General features: G+C 40.7%; 1 protein-coding gene across 6 annotated transcripts in view; it reads left to right on the forward strand.

Annotated features, from left to right (window-relative positions):
- Positions 1-290: 290 nt before the first annotated feature.
- Positions 291-22,849, forward strand: part of zgc:158766 (uncharacterized protein LOC100009641 homolog) — a 50,100-nt gene continuing 27,541 nt past the window's right edge. For all 6 annotated transcript variants that reach the window (XM_057833832.1, XM_057833835.1, XM_057833833.1 and 3 more), the window contains exons 1-5: positions 291-500; positions 7,684-7,881; positions 10,658-11,891; positions 22,315-22,509; positions 22,708-22,831. In XM_057833832.1, the coding sequence (XP_057689815.1) occupies positions 432-500; positions 7,684-7,881; positions 10,658-11,891; positions 22,315-22,509; positions 22,708-22,831 (1,820 nt within the window). In that variant the 5' untranslated portion in view covers positions 291-431. The remainder of the gene's footprint in view (positions 501-7,683; positions 7,882-10,657; positions 11,892-22,314; positions 22,510-22,707; positions 22,832-22,849) is intronic.

Consider the following 22,849-nt stretch of genomic DNA (forward strand, 5'->3'; position numbering starts at 1 on the left):
GCTTGTGGAGGTAGGGGTACAAGGGGTCAGTGGGCCAGAGAGGAGTTAGTCAGAGTCCGACCCCTGCTGGGTGGAGAGTTGGAGGCTCCAGGCAAGCGGGGGTGTGCAGACCAGGTAGTATGTGTTTAGAATGATGAGTTGGAGTCATATGCATTTATCCAGCTGGAAGAGCCTCTCAGCATAGACAGGCAGGGCTGGGGCTGGGAGGGTTAGGACAGGAGGAGGGAGTGAGGGTGAGTGACGGGGACTCCAATGCACTGCCTCTCTCACGCCCCAGCAGGAGTTTATTCAGCTCCAGCTGCCACAAAGCACGAGAGCTGGAAATGGACCCGGTGATCAGGCAGCGCAGCGTGGATCATACACTGGATAGTACCACTTGGATTTGACACTACTTACTTGTTTGAGAGTCTGGTGCTGGATCAGGTGTCTAAATGCTGTCACTTGGCAAAATGCACTCCAGAGCCAAGTCAAGGAGTTGTGACAACTACCTGAGTATTAAGGTATGGACTCAACATATGCTTTGACACTTGGTGACTTGTGCTGGCATGTATTGTGTCGACAGTAACGTTTAGTTGTCGATATACTTCTGATATTGAGCAGACTGGTGTCAGTGTTCACACTCATGTGTGCTTAGTACTAAAGCAAAGCAGCTGTCTATTTGTTTTTGCATAAAACAATGAGTGGAAAAACATGGATGCTGATGTTGCATATTGTAGCGGTACAATGAAAAAACAGTGTTTGCGAATATTTTAAACTTCTGTTTTTTGGAATAATGATATTTTGAGATAAATGCTTTTCACAATTAATGAAAATATTAATCTCCAATCGTTTTTTTTGAAGAGCTTGTCCTTTGCATTTTTATAAGCGGCTTCAAAAATCCTATAAATTGTGTGTACTTATATTTGCAGCTATCATTCTACAAAGAATCAGTCCGTATTCACTCAGAGGCATTCTTGAAATCCCTTAAAGTCCATTGAATTACAATAATAACTGGATAAAGTTTGACTCCTTTGTATTTTAAGAATGAATTCAGTCTCTGCTCTGGACAACAAACTTGTTTTGTGGGTGGGTGAGAGTTATTTCAACTCTTCAGGCTTTTGAAATGTTGTTTCGATGCTTGGGCACATGTGAAAGTGCTCAAACAAGAGAAAACACGATCCAAACTCAATGCTTCGTATCACTGCAGGGGTCAGTGAAGTACACAACTTTGTATCCTCTTTGATAAGCAGCTTTTCCATTATCAACTCCCAACTTGTTTTGGTATGCACCAGTTCTATATTTACCCTGCACAAGAATCAACGGATTCTTTCTTGATCTCCCTTGACTGTGTTGTAATTTCTTTGATCAATTGAACTGCTAGATTTCACTCTATTCATGAATAAGTGTTAATTGAGGAATGTAGTAAAATACCAAGGTATTGTGTCAAAGAGGTCAGCTTGGGCTGCTCAAGAACAATATCCCGCAGCTAGTGTTGTTTACATCTTGTCACACAAAGACATCAGTCGCTGGCAACATAAATCAAGTCTTTCGCTTAACTGTTGTGAGACTCTTTTAAAAACAGATTTTTCTAGAAGCCTCTGTACGCTTAAACGTAAAATGTAAGTATGTTGTCGAAGTTACCACTTTTCTTAAATTTGAGTCCATTTATTTACATTAAATGACTACCTTTGGAGCACTGGAAAATAGGTCACTCTTACCGTTGTATTCTTTTTGAATGATGAATAACATATGTTTGTAAAATGTCTTACTTTGCTTTTCATCTTTGAAATTGATCTTAATGGTATATCAAATCTAAGCAACTTTGTCATTGTCCGAATAGTCCTTGATTTGTTTATTTTTGTATGGTAAAAAGCTTGGAGGTCAGTTTTTCCACTCAAGACTTACCTAAATCCTAATCTCACTTGTGTGTGACCCTTAAAGGTTAGCTGTTATCATGAAGCGATAACCCTCATTAAAGTGTCTTGGTTTTACTGTGGTTGCAAAATATAGAACGTGAAAGATTTAATTCACTTTCACCTTAGTCATTAATGTGAACAGGATAGTTGGATTATATCAGTTTTGAAAAAGTTTTTTTCTGTGAAATGGTAAATAGTACGAAACTTACAGTTTGTGGCACTAGCATCCAAAGTTGTTTTCCTACAAACTTAGTAGAAGGGTGACCAATAATTTGACTTTAAATGGCCTAGCTGGTTGGAGCAACGTGTGGCCTATTGGCATCATCCTGCTGCCCGTGAGGCTCTCAGTAGCAGCATTTATGGGGGCTCTCCCGTTACACTCCCCTGGTGGCTTCATGGTCCACTGGACGCCTGGTAGGCAGCCTTTTGTGCCCGTGACCCACTAAATGTGTCAGTGAACAGCTCTCGATCACTCTTGCTTCACCTTTCTGTGGGATGCAGCTTTTGTCCATGCTTATTTTGATAAATGTCTTTCATTGTTATTTTCTTCCCAACTGACAAAACAAAAATATTCAATGACTTAAGCATATTTCATGGCAAAGCAAATGCTGTGTGTCTTGATATACAAAGTCCTGGGGCATTGTTCTATGCCACAGACAAAAGTGTCCCACCTGGATCCATAGGCCACTAATTACTACTTTACTCCTGCATCACACAGGTAGCCATTTACCAATGAGACCTGGGATCACGAAAGAGCGCGACTTCCTACTCGGTTTGTGTGTTATGGCCAAAGGTCTAAAGCGGGGCAACCTCTGCATTCCACAGAGCTCAGCTTAGCTCTCATACTGGTGAGATGTGCATAAACGCTCACCTGCCACAACACTGGGTACACCTGTGGTATGAAAAGTAGCTTCTGCCAAGGTCAAACTGTGAATAAAAGTGATAGTAAACTCAGCTACTGTCATGATTAGGGTTGTTCCGATCATGTTTTTTTGCTCCCGATCGTTTTAGTTTGAGTACCTGCCGATCCCGATAGTTCCCGATCCGATTGCTTTTTTTTTGCTCCCGATTCAATTCCAATCATTCCCGATATTTTTTTCCGATCATATACATTTTGGCAATGCATTAAGAAAAAAATGAATACAACTCGGACATAAGTACTGTATTTGTTTATTATGACACTACATCCTCAAGATGGCATTTACATTATTAACATTCTTTCTGTGAGAGGGATCCACGGATAGAAAGACTTGTGACTTTGTATATTGTGACTAAATATTGCCATCTAGTGTATTTGTTGAGCTTTCAGTAAATGATACTGTGGCCATCCCAAATGCATGATGGGAAGTGGAACCATGACTGTGCAACGTGCTACCAATTGCTATATCTTCTCTGCGTTGGGAAATAACATAAGGTGTTAAGACTATGATCAATTGCCACCTTGCTTCCCCACATTGCTTCCCATGATATTTCTAATCATAGGGAGAGGGACTGCAAGGCTTTAGCCAATTAATAAACGCTCCAAAGGCTGCCAAAGTTCACTCCACTCATTTTGTGCTGACTTTTATCTCTCTATATAGGTAAAACGGCGTCATTACAGATTGAGCGCGACAATGAGTGAGAGGGTCATGCAGCGCATGCATTAATTGCGTTAAATATTTTAACGTGACACATTTTTTAAAAAATTAATTGCCGCCGTTATTGGGATAAATTTGATAACCCTACCTTAAGCCTAAACTAAAGACTCTGGATGAGTGTAACATATTATGTCTGTGACGTTAAATACAATTAGAAGACGATTTAATTAAAATATATATATATATTAAAAAAAGGCATAGCCGATATTTTTTTGCCGATTCCGATACTTTGAAAATGACGTGATCGGACCTGATCGATCGGGATCTCTAGTCATGATGGTTCGTTTTGCCACATAATGTCAGTTCCCTACCCTTCGAAGTCTGACCTTTATTCACCACTGCACCAAAATGTTATTTATGGAGTTAACGTACATAGTTTTTGCCTACAACTAATACGTTACATTGTAACGGTTACAATATCGATTTTTTTGGGACAACAATATTGTAGGGTGATTTCATTCAATTTAAGGGCCTTCAATCAATTTAAGACAATATCATGTACAAGTACCCATTTAACACAATTGGTGCCATTTCACCTAAAACAATAAAGAGTGGCTAAGCTAGCGCTAGTCAATTGAGCCTACTTAGCATGTCAATAAAAAACACACATGAAAATCATCGATGACCCATGCAATCCATAGTGTTGTATATGCTTTCAGCATAAAGTTATTCAAACTTACCATTGCATGTCAATAATTACAGTATGAACAGCAACATTTGTAATCCAGAATCTCTGCAGTGAAGCAGGGCGGAGTGATATCACATCGTTTTTTTTTCACCGCTGATTTTTTTATGTCATAGCCAGCAGCAAGTAACCAGTTTATATTGTTCCTCGTTCTTCATAGGGAATTTGTGGAAACTTTCCTTAGCCCATTTCATCTGTCTGTTTCCACAGCATAGTTTGCTGCCAGTTAACTCAGACTGATGCTGCCTTCGAGGAAGGTGGGAAGTCAGTGTTTCCAACCTCCGATCTGGAAAAATATAATTATAACGCTTCCACTATTTATTTATTCTACATCAATCTACTATATATCTTTTGATTGCCCCCCCCCCCCCCCAAAAAAAAACGATGCGATCAGCCATCTTTGCTGTTTACGTTTACTTGGAACGGTTTGAGGTCGCAACTTGTACCCTCCGAGCAGGATAGGTCCGATTGATCCTTCCTCGAATGCAGCGTGATCACGAGTGTCCAAAGCACTCCTCTCTATTGTGGTCGTATTACGCATCTTAAAAAAAATAGTCCTGCAGAATGAAATGAATTACGACAGTTTTTTATGACATTGTTTTGGCCGCATGGGTGTTTTGGAACATTAATCTGCATTTTGACTTTATTTGACTGTTGGATCTGTTCGAAGATCTTTATCATTTTTTTATTGGCATGCTAAGTTGGCCCAATTGACTCGCGCTATCTTGGCCACTCTGGAGCCCCGAAACTAACAATTAACTTACAAACTGCTCGGAATTTGTTGAAATCAACTCCACCAACTAATTAAACCCCCACTAACTAAAAGATTAGTCTTAATGTCAAAATTCTGAACTTCTGCTTTAATGTTATGATGCTGAATTACACAATTCAAACTTCGGTTGGCAATGGCGGCAGTAGCTCCTTAAGAAAGTACTTGGAGTGTACATGTGCTAACTTGAAAATCCCAAGTCCCTACCAGCACTTTTTTCCTTCCTTGGGAACCTAAAAAGGAAACCTAGTGACCCGTCTTCAACAGTGTCAAGAAGGCTTTCCTCTCATTGTTTGCATTCTCCTAATAAAACACCATGTTGTTCTTCTTCTGCCAAGTGACTAAGGACGAGAAACATTTCTGTCCCGCTAAGTGCTGTCTGACTACTAATGGAGGTGGGTGCTTTGTTTCTGGAGACCAACACTGTACTGAACACACCACTTAGGGAGGCGGTGATCACAATGAGGTCCTTGTAGCCAAGTCATGGCATGTGTACCAACGCAGTGAACTGTACTCAATCTCCTCTAATAAACAGCACTGAGCTGCTTAGATCAACAGTTCTACAAAGAGTGAAACACAACGCTGTCTGACTCAAACCACTAGAGCACATAGAATGCTTCGATTTATTTCATATTGTCATGCAAATCTGGCAAAGCGAAAGTTGGGGAAAAAAATTCTTCAACATTGTACACAGCTGCCAAATGGTGGGACTTTCCCTGGCATTACTGTCTATCTGCATGGTTATCGTTGGAGGCAGATGTCTCTCTTTCACTGTTGTGTTCCATTCGGAAAGGACAGATAGCAGAAGGATGTTTGGCCTTGACTCCCTGCTGAAACGGCACCAATACAAGAGATGTGAACATGACTACCACTCCAGATCAGTGTCACCATGCTGCGTGTTGGGCATGTGCTCTGCTGAAGTGCTTCTCTAAATACTGTACAATGTATACATGTCAGATCATGTATGGGTCAGATAATACGAACGTGACTTGGCTGCTAATAGGAGGTCAAGTTGTGCTGGGCGGACTTTCCAGTTGTTCTGTTTGTATCCGCTCAAAGTTACGTCACTTGGTCCAGGTGTTTCCCCTCTGTCTGATGGAAAGATCATCACTGGCTCATATTTCCTATCATGATCCAACTTCCTAAATAGATGGGATCATGTTCAGTCTGTCAATAAACCATGTTTATCAGCGGTCATCATCGTGGTCATTCATGTCAAGCCATTAATCAATCCACTACGTAAAATTGTCAACATTGTTTCTTTCGAGTCCTTTTTCATTGGGAAATCATATGCAGAAATTTTATAGTAGTAGTCTTTCCTTGAATCATGGATAAAACCTGTAGGACAGGGGAAACTGTATAAATAGTCATTTCTACAAGATTACAACAGTTCAGTTAAACTTGTAACATTATGAACTGGAACAGTGAATATTTATCCGTCTTGTGGTTTTACTGCAATATGTGTAGGCGGCCAGTATGACAATCGCTGTGTAACTGTCATCTACATCCATAATATGACAGCATACTAATTTAATGTGCAAAAATAAAATTATTGCAACATTCTAATTATTATAAAATCTACCGTAATTTTCGGACAATAAGACGCTACTTTTTCCCCCTCATTTTCGATCCTATGACTTATCGTCTAGTGCATCTTATTTGTTGAGTTATTTGGGTAACACTTTATTTGACAGCAGCGTCATAAGACTGTCATAAGAAGTCATAATTATGATTTGACACTGTCATGCACATTAATGAATATGCTTATGACAGACGTCATCAATTGTCATCTGGCAAATTATGTCACTAACTCCATTTATGTCCAGTTTGGATGATTTACATCCATTCAAAAGTGAAATAATTTCCGAGATGACATTAAATGACATCTATTATATGCATTCATTAATGCTGGTTGCAGTGTCATGTCACAATTATGATTGTCTTATGACAGTCTTATGGTGCCACTGTACCAAATACCATAATGAGCAATTAATGAAACAGCTGGAACAGTAACTGAAGAAATAATTTGCACAGAACATACATTTTCTCTGTAGCGCCGCCATGTATGCTAGGAGGCATGTTGGGCGACAGCAGTGTTGACAGCATGTGGCAGCAGAGGTTGACTGTGTCCCCCAAGCGAGCAGCGATGACCAACTGAAGTTTCTTGAAGCAATGAAGCTTTGCAGCCAATTGGTTCAGAGCTTCGTGGTGTTTCATTTGGTCTTGTGACAGTCTTATGATGCCGGTGTCAAATAAAGTAAAGTGTTACCGATGAATATTTTTTTGGTGTAAATATCTCATAATACTGTGAAGACAGCTGCATCTTATAGTCCAGTGCGGCTTATCTATGAACAAATGCCGTTTTCATGTCTAATTTGGTGGGTGGCGGCTTATAGTCAGGTGCGCCTTATAGTCCGAAACTTCCGCTAGAATTTTCTGGTTTTGTATAGAAGGGATCATTTTCTGTTGGCCACATTTCAGTTATACCATTGTATTGATTCCTAGCCATGGAGAGCAAAAACATTCATGTATTGTGCAGATCACTTGGTTTCAATATCTTTACTTAATCACTATAGTTTTCAGAATGTATTATTTTAATTATATTTATGATGGAAATGCATTACCAAAATGGACTGAATAATTCGCTGATTTATAAGACATCAAAAATCTGACTGAACATATCTGTGGTTCTAACAGGACGCTGAGTCTTTGGACAGCTGTATCCAAAGTACCTTGTCGGCCCTGTACCGGCCCTTCAGCGCCACAGCCTCCACTGTCCTGTGGCAACTTTTCAGTGTGGTGGAAAGACAGTACCGTGGAGACGGCCTCCGCTGCTTCATCGACTTTTTGCTTCCTGCTAAAAGGATTCTTCAGATCATCCAACAGGAAACTTGTGTGAGTGGTTAAATTCTGTATAGAGATTGTACATTTTGACTTCACTTGAAGCACATTGCAATGCAAATGCCGAACAGTTTCTTTGCTAAAGCCATCTCCACCCTGAACTGCCATATGTTACACCACATCACCCGATGTCCAATATTCATTTACAGGCAAAATTCTATATTCAATACTACTTACGTGCAATATTAACGAACAATATTCAATGCCTGCACTGTCAACTGCTGCTACTTCATTTCTATTCACACATATTTTATGTGCAATACTATTTACGTGAAGTATTAACGTGCAATATTCCAATGCCTTCACTGTCAACTGCTGCTACTTCACTTCGATTATTTGCGCTGCCTGAACATAGGACTACCTCATACACATTTTATATTTATTTAGATATAGATAGATAATAGGGGTGTAACAGTACACAAAAATCTCGGTTCGGTACGTACCTCGGTTTTGAGGTCACGGTTCGGTTCATTTTCGGTACAGTAAGAAAACAAAATGCAAAATATAAATGTGCTAGTTGTTTATTACACACCTTTGTGCTTTCAACAATAGGAACATTAGCCTATACAAAGCTAGAATTCTGCTCAAAAGGTAGCGGGTATTTAAAGATAATCCAACAACAATTTGCCTTTCAGCCCCCGCATATTGGTCAGCTTTCTTTCTGAAAGAAAGAAGAAAAAAGAAGTCCTGTGCTAAAGAGAAAAGCAATCCCAATGAGTTTAACATGTATTCTACAAATGAAATGCCTCATGGAATCATTTTTTTCCCTTATGAACGGTTTTCAAAAACTTTATTGGTGGATTTTCTCAAGTTAAAGCGGCACACAAAAATTAATAAATTTAATTGTGTAAGCAGGATCTGCATATTATTATTACTATTACAGGTGTTTTAGGTCATTTTAATTTATTTCATTTAAATGGGCTATTATTTATTTTATTATGTGTTTATATTTTACAAATGTGATGTGTGTAATGTAGTATTCATTTACATTGTATATTTTATGTTGTATAACTTTAGTTCCTATGTGAATATTAGTTCCGGCTTGTTTTGTTGTGGTAGGGTTATGTATTGAACACGGGGTCGTGTTGGTTATTATTATAGCAGAGAAGAAAGCAGTAAATCAACAAAGACAAGTCAACTGTGCCCCGATGTACCACTCAAGAGATCTGATGGACTATAAAAGTGGGTTACGATTGCATATTAGTTTGAAAATCGACCAGAGCCACCGTATTTTTACACGAGTGACTTCCGGTCTACCCGATCCTCGCTACCGGTAGTAGTATTGACGCAGGAGGGCCGCGTCTCACGTCAAATAATAAACTCTGCCGTTCTTTTCGCGTGCATCGTGTTGAGCCGCTTCTGGGTTGCGTCTAACACGCGGCCGCACTGCGACTGGTGTGCATTGACTAATTGACTTTAACGCCTGCGTTTCACTGCGTTCTCGCGGCGGCCACGTTCTTGCGCCGTTGACGTTTCTGGGTTATACTGTCCTACCGTGTTGGTCCTCATTATAGTAGAGAAGACGGAGTAAATATAATCTACACAAGAAACTGTAACCCGCTCAACTCACAGCCTCGAAAAGTAAGGGTTACATTACGTCAGAAACTCGTTTGGTACGCCTCCGTTCCGAACCGAGCACCGAGTACCGAAACGGTTCAATACAAATACATTTACCGTTACACCCTTAATAGATAGATAGATAGATTTATACTTTTATACTCACAAGTCACTTTTGAGATTTTTACTTGTCATGCACTGTAAAGGGAGATGCTTCTATTCTATTCTATTCTATTCTATTCTATTCTATTCTATTCTATTCTATTCTCCTGTTTGGTGTTTGCTAGCATGTTCAACTCAGAGGAATGCTTTTTACTAATCAACAACAAACTACTGTGAAAAGAACTATATTTTAACTGTCATCTTAGAGCGAATGGCTGCAAAATCACTTGTATGTCAGTATAACTGTGTTGATGGTGACATCACAATGTTCCTTTTCCCATTGTCAACCTTCTCCAACCAAGGTTATCAGCCAAGCTAGTAGCCCAGTCTAGCTTCTCCTGCAAACACACTCTTTTCAATTCTTAGGGGGTTAAAGTTTCCTAACATGCTTAGCAATTGCTTCAGCTGGTTTCCAGTAGCTCAGTAGTCAGCATGCTCGACTGCCAAGATGTCAGTATGGGTTTGAATCACGGTTGAGAAAGGGGGAGAATGACAAAAGCAGTGCAGTGACTTTGCCACCACTTTCAAAACTGATCACATATGGATCACTGTGTATAAATGGCAATGTTCAAGTTTTTTTTAAAAAATCTACTGTGCATTTTATGGTCACCACAAAACTATACCATTTTACTTGCATTTCAAAGTTTTTCTGTTATTGTTATGTTAAAATTCTGGCAACTACACCCGTCTGTTTTTTTTTTTTTTTAATAGTTACACACTTTTGTTTTTATTGTGTAAGCCGTACTACTTCCAATTAAAAAACTATGTTATTGCTGTTAAAAACAGTTTTTTACATTCTGTCACAACAACTGGTATTTTGGTTGTTCTGAAAACAGGCCTGATAAAACGAGTTTTTCTCTTGAGATGAATGATCAGTAAGAGTGATTCATCATGTGCGTGGGGCCCTCTCCATTAAAGTTAAACATGTTGTAACAATAGCGGCAATATTTCAGTCTGTGATGCAAGTCTTAGCAAAAGCTGTGCCTTGACACAAAAAAGCCAATGTTTTCCAGGAGTGGGTGTTAACTGTACCTCTCTATTCTTCTCCCAGGTAAGGTTCCGAGGACTGCTTCTCTATAATGAAGGGTGGCCTCTCTGCATTCATGACAAAGTTATCTTGCAGCTGTCCCCCTTGCACAAAGTGAGACTAAAGCAAGGAGACTTCTACCTCCAAATTGTACCGTTAGGCCGCAAGACTGCCAAGCTTGTGATAAAATGCTTGTCGGCCAGCGGGCAGGCTATTGTGGAGATCCCCGTCGCGGAGAGCATGTATGGCAGCGTTTTCACCGCTGAGTTCCTGCAGAATGTAACACTTGAACGGAACCTGCACCCGCTACAGAATTGCCTGCTTACAACTGGTAAATCTGTGTACAGGACTCCGTGGAAGAACGTGGTCAAGCCTCTGTTTGTCAGCAACACAGCAGAAGCCATCATGCAAGCGCATTGCAGCAGAGTCGCCTTCCGCGGCCAACTCAGTGCCTGCAGTACCAGCGGATCCACGGGAACCCTGGACAGCCATCGCAGCTCCAGGGAGTCCCTCCATTCTCAGGGAGCAGACTCCACTTTCTCAGAGCCCACCTCACCTAGCAGAAACCACACGGATACCAGCAGTGATAGCCATAGCACGAGTAGAGTAGACATAACAACTCCCATCATTACGATCAGTCCCACTGAAGAGTGTGGGACAGAGCAAAGAGGGGAGGACACCAGTGTGAGAGAAAGAGGACCAGCATCTAAGATGCTGTCTTTTAGTACAGACCTCAGCAATCCAGGCCCACGTAGACGTCACCCAAGAGACTCTGTGGCATTTGAGAGCAGAAGACTTTTCAGGAAATCCTACATGGAAGCTCTGCAGAACCCAATGAGCCTTGGGTCGAGCACTGAATCCATCCTGGAAGAAAGTCCGGAGCACAATAGTCTAAGAGAAGGATCCGTGACACCAGGCAGCAGCCCGGACACTCGCACTTCTTCTCGAGAACACTTATCCCGGAGGTTGGGGAGTCGAGGCTGGCTCAGTGGTGAAGATTCTAGACCCAGCACACCTTTGTATTACTTACAGAGGGGGTTACGGAGTGCAGAGAGACGGGCGGAACGCCGCTCCAAGTCCCTGGAGAGGAATAACAAAAATGGCCAGAGTAAAGCTCACCGAGAAAGGTCTTCCTCCGGAGGCTCAGCTAACATCTCTCCCAAAAAACTGATGAATGGATATGTTCTGCGTTTCGGGAAGTTGGAAGTGGAGGCCTCTCTTCCTGGTTCTGAGAAGAGAAGTAGTAAAGAAGTGGCAGGTATGTAGAGAGTTCATCAGTATCATAATTCTGTAGATCATAACTGCACTTTACTGTACTCATTTATCGGTAATACATTTTCTTTAGTTTGCCCAGTCAATGACCATGGCAACAACATGCCATTAGAGAGCCATTTACAACTTATGCAACATTTTAATCCTTCAGCCCTCACATGCATATGCTGGCAAGTGGTCTCAAAGGATGACTTAAGCCAGTGGCTATTTTTTTTTTGTTGCAATTCTTATATAATTTCTCCTATATAGTAATACTGGATCTTTATAGTATTTCTCAAGTTGACTGAATTTTATACTTCTAATTCTTTAGAACTATGCTCATGGTACAAGCATATGATATAAGTTGTGGCCCATTATTTCACAAATAACACAACCCGCGGGTGTAAAAAAAAGGCTTGGAGATAAAACAGGCTGTGCGCAGGTTTTGTCATGATAGCCTGCAGCAAGACTAGCTACAACAGCTCATCGCTTGATGAGACGGCTCACAAACGTGAAACATTAATGCTGTCATTGCTGACAGATTGCTTTTCAGAGGTAAGTTGCTGTGTTCTTTGGCACCTTTGAGTTGGGGGTGCAGGTTTGGCCCTACCCTGGAAAGCAAGGTTGTCACATTTATTTATATATCCTTCAATCACAACAAATGTTTCAAAGGGCTTCACAAGCCCACAGTTGACAGACAATTACGACATCCACTGATCTGAAGTCACATCTGTGTGTTGTCTTTTTCCCTGCATGTTTGTTTTGTTTTCTGTTGACTCATGTAGTGTAACTGAGGTTACAGATAATGTGAGGGTGATGTCTTACTGTTTTTATTTTGATACATGGAAGGCATTTTCCTTGGGTTGAGAGCTCATGAAGTGCCATGTGACTGACCGGCAGCAGGTTTAGGGCGTAGTCCGCCTTTCACCTGATGTCACTTGGGATAGGCTCCAGCACCCCTATGACCCTTGTGAGGGTATGTAGCATGAAAATTGAATGATATAACACATGTGGTTGTTCCAGATAACACACTTTGAGAAGAAATGCATTTTTTCCCAGTTATGATACTAAAATAATTCCAATAGCGTACCACATGAAACTAGTCACTTTTGCTCATTAATATTGATGACGTTAGCAACTGTTGCTGGGGGGGGGTCAAACTCGTTTGTCCCTCATGCTAGATGCATGTAAATAGTGTACCAACGAGATGTTTACTAAGCTAAACCTACAAACTCTGTCCGAAAATGTGCCAAATTCACTGGTAAAGATGTGGAAGAACATACAAATGTTCACTTCAAGAGATGGCTTGAGTGTCGAGGGCTGAAAAAGATGGGGGAAAAAGCCGACCTGATCCAGAGGTAGCTTTTTTATCGACACGTTTTTCTTGTGTGCATTGCCCTACACCACTGACCATGAAATTCTCCTGTTTCAACAAGCTATTATTTACACCATATGCCCTGTGTTTTTTGTATATTATATCCTCTGGTTGTCTTATGTCTCTGAGCGTTCAGGGTGATAATATAAATACATATTTTTGTGTAGCGATCGCAAATGCTACTCAGTGACCGCCAACGAACATTTTTAATATTTTCATTAATAACAAGGTAAAGCTGTTAAATCTAGAGCCTACCTGTCGGCATGAACAGGCTTACTACAAAGAGATCAAGGGCAGGCCAAACATGGCTAATTTATTTAAATATCCATATTTTAGAAAAATATGCCTAAATGACTGTTGTGATATATAAATAAAATTTTATTTTTTTCAGGTCATTCATTGTCAGACAGAAGCTGCACAGCAAAACGCCACGCTAAAAAATAAGTAAAAATATCAAAATGGCTTACCTCTTCAGGGGAGGTAATGGATCAGGATTGGCATCTGTAGGACCATGGCCCCAACAAAATGTTTACTGCGTACGAAGGTGAATGGCTTCACCTTGCTGCCATTGAACTGGTCATTTGGACAACTTAAGCCATTGTTTTTTCCCTATGAGTTTTTTCCCTATGAGTTTTTGGCTTCGGAAAACGTATGAAGAAAACATGCTTCATATGTGGATGGTCGTAATGTCTAGAGTCGTTTCTACAAGTGCCATAGCAGCAGTGTTTAATCGGCATGTGGCCAAGCCATGCGGTCTAAAAATAGCCATCGTACGGTACGCTATTGAATCAAACCATTAGAATAAACGCGTTTTTTTTTTTTTTTTAATTTTCATTTCCTCCATTAATTGTTTAGGGGTCCACATTATAATTTTAAGTACAGGTAGTCCCCGGGTTACAACGTACCTGACTTACTTGATTTCGACTTTACGAGTCTGGGGTCTCGTCTGCTATTCTGTCTCCAGTGTTTTATTTATTTATTTATTTATTTATTTTTTTAGTCGCGTAAACAGTACCTAGTTCTTTCCATGTCAGGATCCTGTTCCCCCAGCAGCTTGTCGCCGTCCTGCAGTTCCTGATGGCGTTTGGTCCCACTTCCCGGTTCTCATGCTGCTGCTGCTGCTTCTCCCGTGGCACCGACTCCTCTTGCGAGTCCCGATCCGTTTTTTTGAGTTCGAATGGCAGGCTTGCGATAAGAGAGGTGACACTTGCGACCTGAGCGGCCATGGTATCCCCCCTCTCCCAGCAAAGCGACTCACTCGTGCGTGAAGGCCGAATAGTTTTTTTTTTTTTTTTTAAAGCCCGAATAGTCATTGAATATAATGGCATTTAACATGACTTACCTCACAGTATCTTTATTTTTTTACTTTATATTATTAATATGTCTTGTAATACATGTTTTTGGACAGTTATTTTGAGATGTAGTGGGGCAATTAGGGGTACATCAAGGGTTAATTCTGATTTACGCAGAAATTCGGGTTACATCGCCAGCCTAGTAATGGAACTCGTTCGTAATCTGGGGACCACCTGTAATTCCCTAAATGCTCGCCAAAGGATTAAGAATTTTAGTATTATAATAATGGCAGACAATGGAATTTATGATATGATTATATGTTACATTACATTTGAGATATGTATCTTTGAGTTTATATACACATAAATAAATACATATTCATTCATTGTTGAAGACTAGGAATTAAAGGAGAGTTTTATGTTGTATGTTTCTTTTGAATAAATTGGATTACAGTAAAGTTGTAAAAACTGAAACTGTATTTACGTATATTATAGAACCAGGCCACTAGCATATCACACAAGTCACTACACAGTAGCCTACTAGAAGAAATCAGAGATCCCTGTTGCATTCCTAAGATGACCTCAGTGGTGATTGCATTTCAGCTGTTGCAAAGCAGGTTTTCTTCACCGGTGTTTCAAAGACAACAAAAGATTCTGTAAACCAAGCAGAAGGACCACAGCATCCGACAATGTGATGGCTTTACAGTGCTTTCAGGGATGGTGGAGGTGGTCTGATCCCACATGGGTTGCCTCATTTACAAAAGTATCCTTTGTGAACCAATCAGCCATCAAGGAGAATAAAGATTCAAACAATATAGAATCAAAGTTCTGCAGGAGATATAAATAAAAACTCTTTTCCTTTTTGATTGAGCACAAAGTCCCACGCTAACTGACTGATACAGCTTTTTCTTTTACAGTGTGATGTGCCAAACGGGACAAAAAAAAAGGCAGACTTTCACAATACTCCAGCGGCTTTACTCAACGTTTGTCGCTTCCTGTGAAAACAAAGCAATTTAGGAAACATGCAGCAAACACAGGCCTGCTTACACAGTGGCTCAGGAAATGCACTGACTATTTTCAGACAATAGTGGCTGTGCTGGCTGGGTTCACTCCCACACAACGGAGTGCGACTGTAAAAGAGGCCTCCAACTGTACAAAAACATGATAGTATCGAACACACAACCATGGACGTCTGAAATGTAGATTGTTTTTAAACTGTCATGAAGACAGTGTAATAGTCAACATTGCTTAACAGTCATTGGACTGTTTGACATTATAATGGTTAGCTGCTTGTCTCCACATAATTTCCATCAAATCTGTGACAACATTCTTGTGTAAAACTCGAAAACAGAAAAAAACGTATTTGCAGTAAAAAAGTTCACATTACGTACTTTATAGAAGATTTCTGAAAACTTTGTTTTGGACTCAGCACTACTACTGCCCTTGAGCTTCCCTCTAGGGATCGGCATAATAGCTGATTGGCCAATAATTTAGCATTAGTACTAAAGATACACGATAATATCGGCTACCGATAATTATCGGCCGATAATGGCAATTATGACGTCACACAGATAATACAGATAATAAAAAAATCAACCGATAATGCAATCCGATAATGATATACTTGATTTAGCCTCCAAATGTGCGCAACCAAGCAGTTTTCTCCACTTCTTCACTGCCGCCTGCTCAACCCCTCCCCTCTCTGGAGCCCCTGTGGGAGGAGGGGTTTAGGAGTACGGCGTCATAGAGGAGGCGGTGTTACACATAAGTGTTGAGGCGCTCTCATTAGCGTGCGTTGCTTTTCCAGTGTGGCTCTCGCCATCTACAAAAACAGTTCCTCAAGGCCTAAAGAAAGTGTCCTCATTGAACACCACTAGCACTAACCCAGCAGCCATTTAAAACTGCATCACAATGATTTTTGGAACGAATATGAGGCTGCTGCTAGCACGAAAAAGCTATTGTTAACAAATAAACTATAAAGGAAGCTACGGGGCTTGTGACAATACAGAGACGCTGCGGTCCTCCCGGAGTCGGGGTGTTTGGGAATGCAGCCCAAAGCGAGCGGTAAACTCCCATCTATGGCTAAACACCTCACGAGATCTATAGTTGACAAGTAGCTCTCTTCCGACGGAGCCCGCTGGTCTGGCAGGCCGCCGCCGCCGCCTCGCCCTAGGCGGGTAGAGCATGAGAGCAGAGCCATGCACCGAATGCGCCGCAGCGAGCCGGCCGGGGCGAGCGGATATCCGGTACGAACTTAGCTGCCGCCGCCACTCCGGTTCGAGACAGAGGCCTGGCGCGGGTGCTAATTTGGCAGCCGGGCGGACTGAAGGGCACAGGCGGGAGGAAATTCCCGAAATGACCCGATAGCCAAACCCCTGGATGAAAAAATAATGCAGTTTATACGATTCTTCGTGAAAGACATGCCGATCACATCAGTTTTACCACGGACATTTACACAGGTGATGTCAACAAACCATGTTTATCATGACGGCACAGTGGTTAGTTGATAATTGTAACATGCACCAAACGACACAAAGAAGTCATCCAGTCAGTAATGCATTCAGTACGCTTTAAATTTATGACGTCTTAATCAGGTCATTCTTCTTAAATCTAGTCAAATAATTTTCCCCATCTTGTTTGAGTGTTGAAGACTAGTTGAATGCGCCAGATTATTCCACTTACTTGAACTAAATATTGCAATTTGTTCTTATTAAGCCCAAACATCTAAAAAAATAAGGTCATTTTTCACCTAAATCAAGAAAAAATTGCTTTCAAATAATGTTTTGAACCATACATATTCTTGAATAAAGAACATTTCTGACAAGGTTTTTTTTTTTTTTTTTTTTTTTTAGGATTATGTATAATAATTTATTGCTTAAAATAAGGCTGTTAATCTTATTTTCAGCTGGCCATTTTTCTTCAAGAAATCTGAGTGAAATATACTTAAAGTGCTGGCAGTTAATTTAATTTATTTCCAATAGATTTACACTGAAAACAAGGGACTTTAACTAGTCTTAAGGAGCTGTGTTTTTGCTGTGTAATAATGTTATACTTTAGGAATGGCATACTTTTAAAGCCATTTTTGTGCAACTTATGTATTTACTCTGTAAGTAATTGTTGCCAAAGGTTTACCATTACACAATGTCAGACAATCTGTCTTTATTTAGATGTTGGAATTTACTACTACTACTACTTGTTCACATTTGATGATGAAAAAAAAGAGCAATATTATTTTTGCACAGCAATATTTTCTCTTGTGTGTACTTTAAAATTTTACATAAATCTTTAATAAAATTATCGGCTTGACATTATCGGTTATCGGTTGGAACGAGGAGGAAATTATCGGTTATCGATATCGGCTGAAAAATGCATTATCGTGCATCACTAATTAGTACATCTATTGGACTTGACACACATTTTTAAGGAATTGTGTGCAGGACAAACAAATGTCATTTTGCGTCTTAAAGTAAAAACTGCATTTCCCTGAAGGTTGGGCATTGTGTATAATTGAATGCAATGATCTGGAAATCCCTTTTAATCGCTATTCAACTTAGCCCTTGAAGCGCCAAAGTCACAAAATTGCGACAAGAACATCGCTGACTTTTAACAAGCCAGAGCTGCAAATAAGGTGCCTCTTGTAGGTTGTACTTTACACCAGAAGATGGCCGACCTCTGCTATCTTTATAAGTTTTAGATTTAAGTTACGTTACTATGTCCAGGCCAACGAGTGCATTACTTTATTTGACATTGAGCAAACGTTCCACTCACGTGCAATACATACAGTATAAACCAGGGGTCAGCAACCTTTTTGGTGTGGCGTGCCACTTTCAAATTTTCTTGTCAATCAGTGTGCCACACCAAGATTAATGACGCACATCCGAATTTTTATATCCAACATAGCTGTAATTTTACTCCAAAGAAAACAACATGAACATACGTTGAAATCTTACAACTACCATTCTTCTTTATCAAATAACTAAAAAATTAAAGTATATTGTAGAAAATATCAAAACTTGAGCATCATCTTATGTAAACATATAACACACACACAACCCATCAAGAAAAGGGGAAAGAGCATGATTCTCAGTGCAGGACTCTCACAGTACAGAGCGGGCTGTTTTAACCTTCAAAGTCAAGCGACTACTTTGTCTTTTTCACTAACAGTGAATTCTATGCACAATTTTAGATTTTATATAACAAATACAAAAGATGCCTACCTTAATGTGATCCCTGGCCCTGTTTTCCATGAATTTCATGTTTTGTCTCGTAGTTGGGTTTGACACTTGTTGTGCGACACACACACAACGCTCCCGAGGCATAATGCACAGAGCAAGCGGAAGTAACCAGCCAACCAGTTGTTACCAGCACCCCCAAGGGGCCGCTGTCCCCTACAGTATGACCAGCTTACTAGTTAAGCGTAAGAAAAAGAGAGGCAGGGAGCAAGGTGTTGAGAGAGAGTTGTGCGAAGAGCGCCACGAAAAGTGTCTGTGTCCCATGCTGGTTTTAGTTTTGTTAATTAAAGTCTCCAGCAAAATACCATCCAACGTGTCACTGTGTTTTTATACACATCACCACCTCTCTGAAGTAAGTACCGGGCGAATCGACTACAACAAGCCACGTTAATCGCCTGACCACTACACCCTACGGTGCAGAGTTGCAATTACCAAAAAGTGCAATTGGTAACACAGTGTACTTCCGCCAGCTCTCTGTTTGGTCGGCTTCGTGACATGTTAGTAGCGTGGGCTGAATTAAACGCGCAGGGAAAAAAAAAATCCGACAAGCGCAGGAGTTGAGAAATTGGGGAAGAGCTGGAGGTGTGCTCAAAATCCATTATTGCTCGCATATAACGCCACAGACAGAGTGGGTGAGAGGGGCGGTCCCGTAAAACCCCTAAATAACAGGGCGCGCAACTGAAAATGCCTTAATTTCCGGTAAAAAGGCACATTGTAAATGGGCTCGCTTCCGCTATCCAAACAGCTAAACATGAAAAGGTTCACACTCCGGATGTTTTCAGTCATCCTTTATGTGTCGCTTTTCTTTTTTATGAAACTAAAACAATGAAAAAATACATGCAATCAGCAACAATGCTGCAAATAACAAAAAGGCCATCCATATATGCAAACACAATTAGCCTGTATTCAGTAGTTCTTAATTAGAAATATCAAACACATTTCCCCTCAAACATGCAACCTAAAGACGATATAAAGAGTGTAATTCTCAATTTGACAACAAAATACTCACAGACGTTGCTCTAAAGAACACAAATGCCACTCAAGTTGTGAGAGTGGAGCTGCCATGTAACACACTGAATCCCATTTGAAGAACTTCCTATTTGCATTTTTCTTCTACTGTTTTAGAACCAATAAATAAAACGGCCACAAGATGGGGCGCTTCAGCAAGTGATAAAGATACAACCGACAATAAACATAACACGCATTTTTTTTTTTTTTTTTTTTTTTGCCATGCCCTCACGTGTCACTGGTTAACCCTTCGCGTGCCAGTGCTGACACGCGTGTCATAGGTTGCCGACCCCTGGTATAAACAATCGAAAAGAAACACACGTACAGTGTATCACAAAAGTGAGTACACCCCTTGCATTTCTGCAGCTATTTATATCTTTTCATGGAACAACACTGACAAAATACCACTTTGACACAATGAAAAGTAGTCTGTGTGCAGCTTATATAATAGAGTTAATTTATTTTCCCCTCAAAATAACTCAAACTATAGCCATTAATATATAACCCCCTGGCAACAAAACTGAGTACACCCCTTAGAAACGACGTACATCCCTAAATGTCCAAGTTGAGTGCTGCTTGTCATTTTCCCTCCAAAATGTCATGTGACTCATACAGGAGTGCTGTCAGCATTGCTGCAGAGATTGAAGAGGTGGGGGGTCAGCCTGTTAGTGCTCAGACTATACGCCGCACTCTACATCAAATTGGTGTGCATGGCTGTCACCCCAGGAGAAAGCCTCTTCTGAAGACGGTACACAAGAAAGCCCGCAAACAGTTTGCTGAAGACATGTCAACAAAGCACATGGATTACTGGAACCATGTCCTATGGTCTGATGAGACGGGCGGGATTTCTTGTGTACCGTCTTCAGAACAGGCTTCCTCCTGGGGTGACAGCTATGCACACCAATTGTATGGTCAGCCACTTCAACCAGCTCTTCCGGCGGGATCCCAAGGCGTTCCTAGGCCAGCCGAGAGACATAGTCTCTCCAGCCTGTCCTGGGTCATCCCTGGGCCTCCCGCCGCTGGGACATGTCCAGAACACCTCTCCAGTGAGGCATTCAGGAGGCATCCGAACCCGATGCCCGAGCCACCTCAACTGGCTCCTCTCAACGCGGAGGAGTAGTGGCTCGACACAGAGTCTAAGGAAAACCCGGACACCCTGCGGAGGAAACTCATTTCCCCCCGCTTGTATCTGGGATCTTGTTGTTTTGGTCACGACCCACAGCTCGTGGCCATAGGTGAGGGTTGGGAAGTAGATCGACTGGTAAATAGAAAGCTTCGCCTTTCAGCGCAGCCAAAGCATTTTCAGAGTGTGTGTGGTATTTTTGAACCAAACAAGAGCACACAGCAAAGCGCACTGGAGATATGAAGAGCTAAGACGAGGAAATATGGCGAAAGGTATATAGCGTTTGGCTTTGACTTTTAATACAGTGAGAGACGAGGAAAGACCAGTCTGTTTACTGTGTCTAAAAATGTTTGCAGCGGACAGCAAGAAGCCTAATCAATTAAGACGTCACTTAAAGACATTATTCCCCAATCACATTGATAAGCCGCTTGATTGTTTTTCACCGAAAATGTGCCGAATATTGCCAACATTTGTCCCACTTTGTCAGTGTTACATCAGTAAAGCAGCTAGCACTGTAAGCATCATGTAAGGTTGCCCTTACCAAGTTGCTCAGTGCAAAATAACTCCACACAATAGCAAAAGAGCTGATACTGCCTTCAGCAAAATAAAAACTGTCCCTCTGCCCAATGACACTGTGGTTTTTGTTCTACTTTCTTTTTTTTTTTTTTGGTCTAATTGTTTTGCATATTGTCCTCATGAGTTGATTTTTGATCAAATTGGTGCAAAATAATTGGCCAGTCAACCAAAAATAATTGAAATAGAAGGTTGTAGTTTCACATAAGGGAAGTTGAATTATGAATTATTTGGCTTAATACTATAAAACACTGTCATGAAACAAACATTTTGTATATTAAAAACTGGTTACATCACCAATATTTCACTTTTTGAAAATATCAAAAACATCTAATGGAACAAGTAACAAGAGGAACAACTGCTGAACCTGACAGACTTACATTGGTTTTTCTTCTAGTTTATTGAGTGAGCTTGTACACAGAACTTAATACTGAGAACAGTCTTGTATTGTGCTGGAGTGTAATGTGAGATCAATGCTAATTGATACCTGCAATGAATAATCCTCATCGGCTGCACTTTCACAAATCCAAAATCTGGATAAAGGGTGCAAATTGTGTTACCAATAGTGTATGTGAGTCATCTTTATGAAAAGCCCCTAGGGACTAACATGCTGAAGTTTCTAACACCAACATTACTCTTGACTCATACTGACACTCCACCTGGTCTCCAGGATGACTCAATGTTATTACTATTATTCTAAGATATGGAGGTGAAAGGAAGCTTCTCCCTCTTTCTTAAATTGTGATCTATTGTATATATACTGTATACTCTCAGAAAGCAGCACAGATTTACAGGCCTCAGATTTACACTGTATTTACAATTTACAGGGCAGCAGGACAACACTGGTGATGATCGGAAGTCTAGACTCACAGAAGAGTCCAACATTCCCAAAACCGCTAATGGGACAGCACTTGGATTCGGGTCATCTTCAAGCTCCTCCAATGACAGTAACTTGTCACTACCTAAACGGATGTCAGAAGTTAATCAGGAGCTGCTTGCATCAGGCGCTATAATTTTGCCAGGTAGGGAGCACCTTGACCCCTGAAGCACATGTTTTTGTTGTTGTTGTTGTTTTTTTTTTTTTTTTTTTTAAAGCTTGTCTAATGGAAGACATGGTAAATATTGGTTAAATACTGTATGTATGGGTATTATTTTCATATTAACACTTTAAGTAATGAAAAAGTATTACTTTTTGTTTTTGCCTGTCGATTATCTTTCAGGAAACAGAGATCGCAGTGGGAGGGCGGTTTTGCAGGTGTGCACAAGGGCTCAGGTGTGGGCTGGCGAAAGCTGCACGGCACATGATCTCACCACTTTATTGGTCTACTTACATTCCACTCTGCGGTAAGTGGAGAGAACCTT

This window comes from Corythoichthys intestinalis, chromosome 4 (assembly GCF_030265065.1).
Source record: "Corythoichthys intestinalis isolate RoL2023-P3 chromosome 4, ASM3026506v1, whole genome shotgun sequence".
Classification (NCBI taxonomy): Eukaryota; Metazoa; Chordata; class Actinopteri; order Syngnathiformes; family Syngnathidae; genus Corythoichthys; species Corythoichthys intestinalis.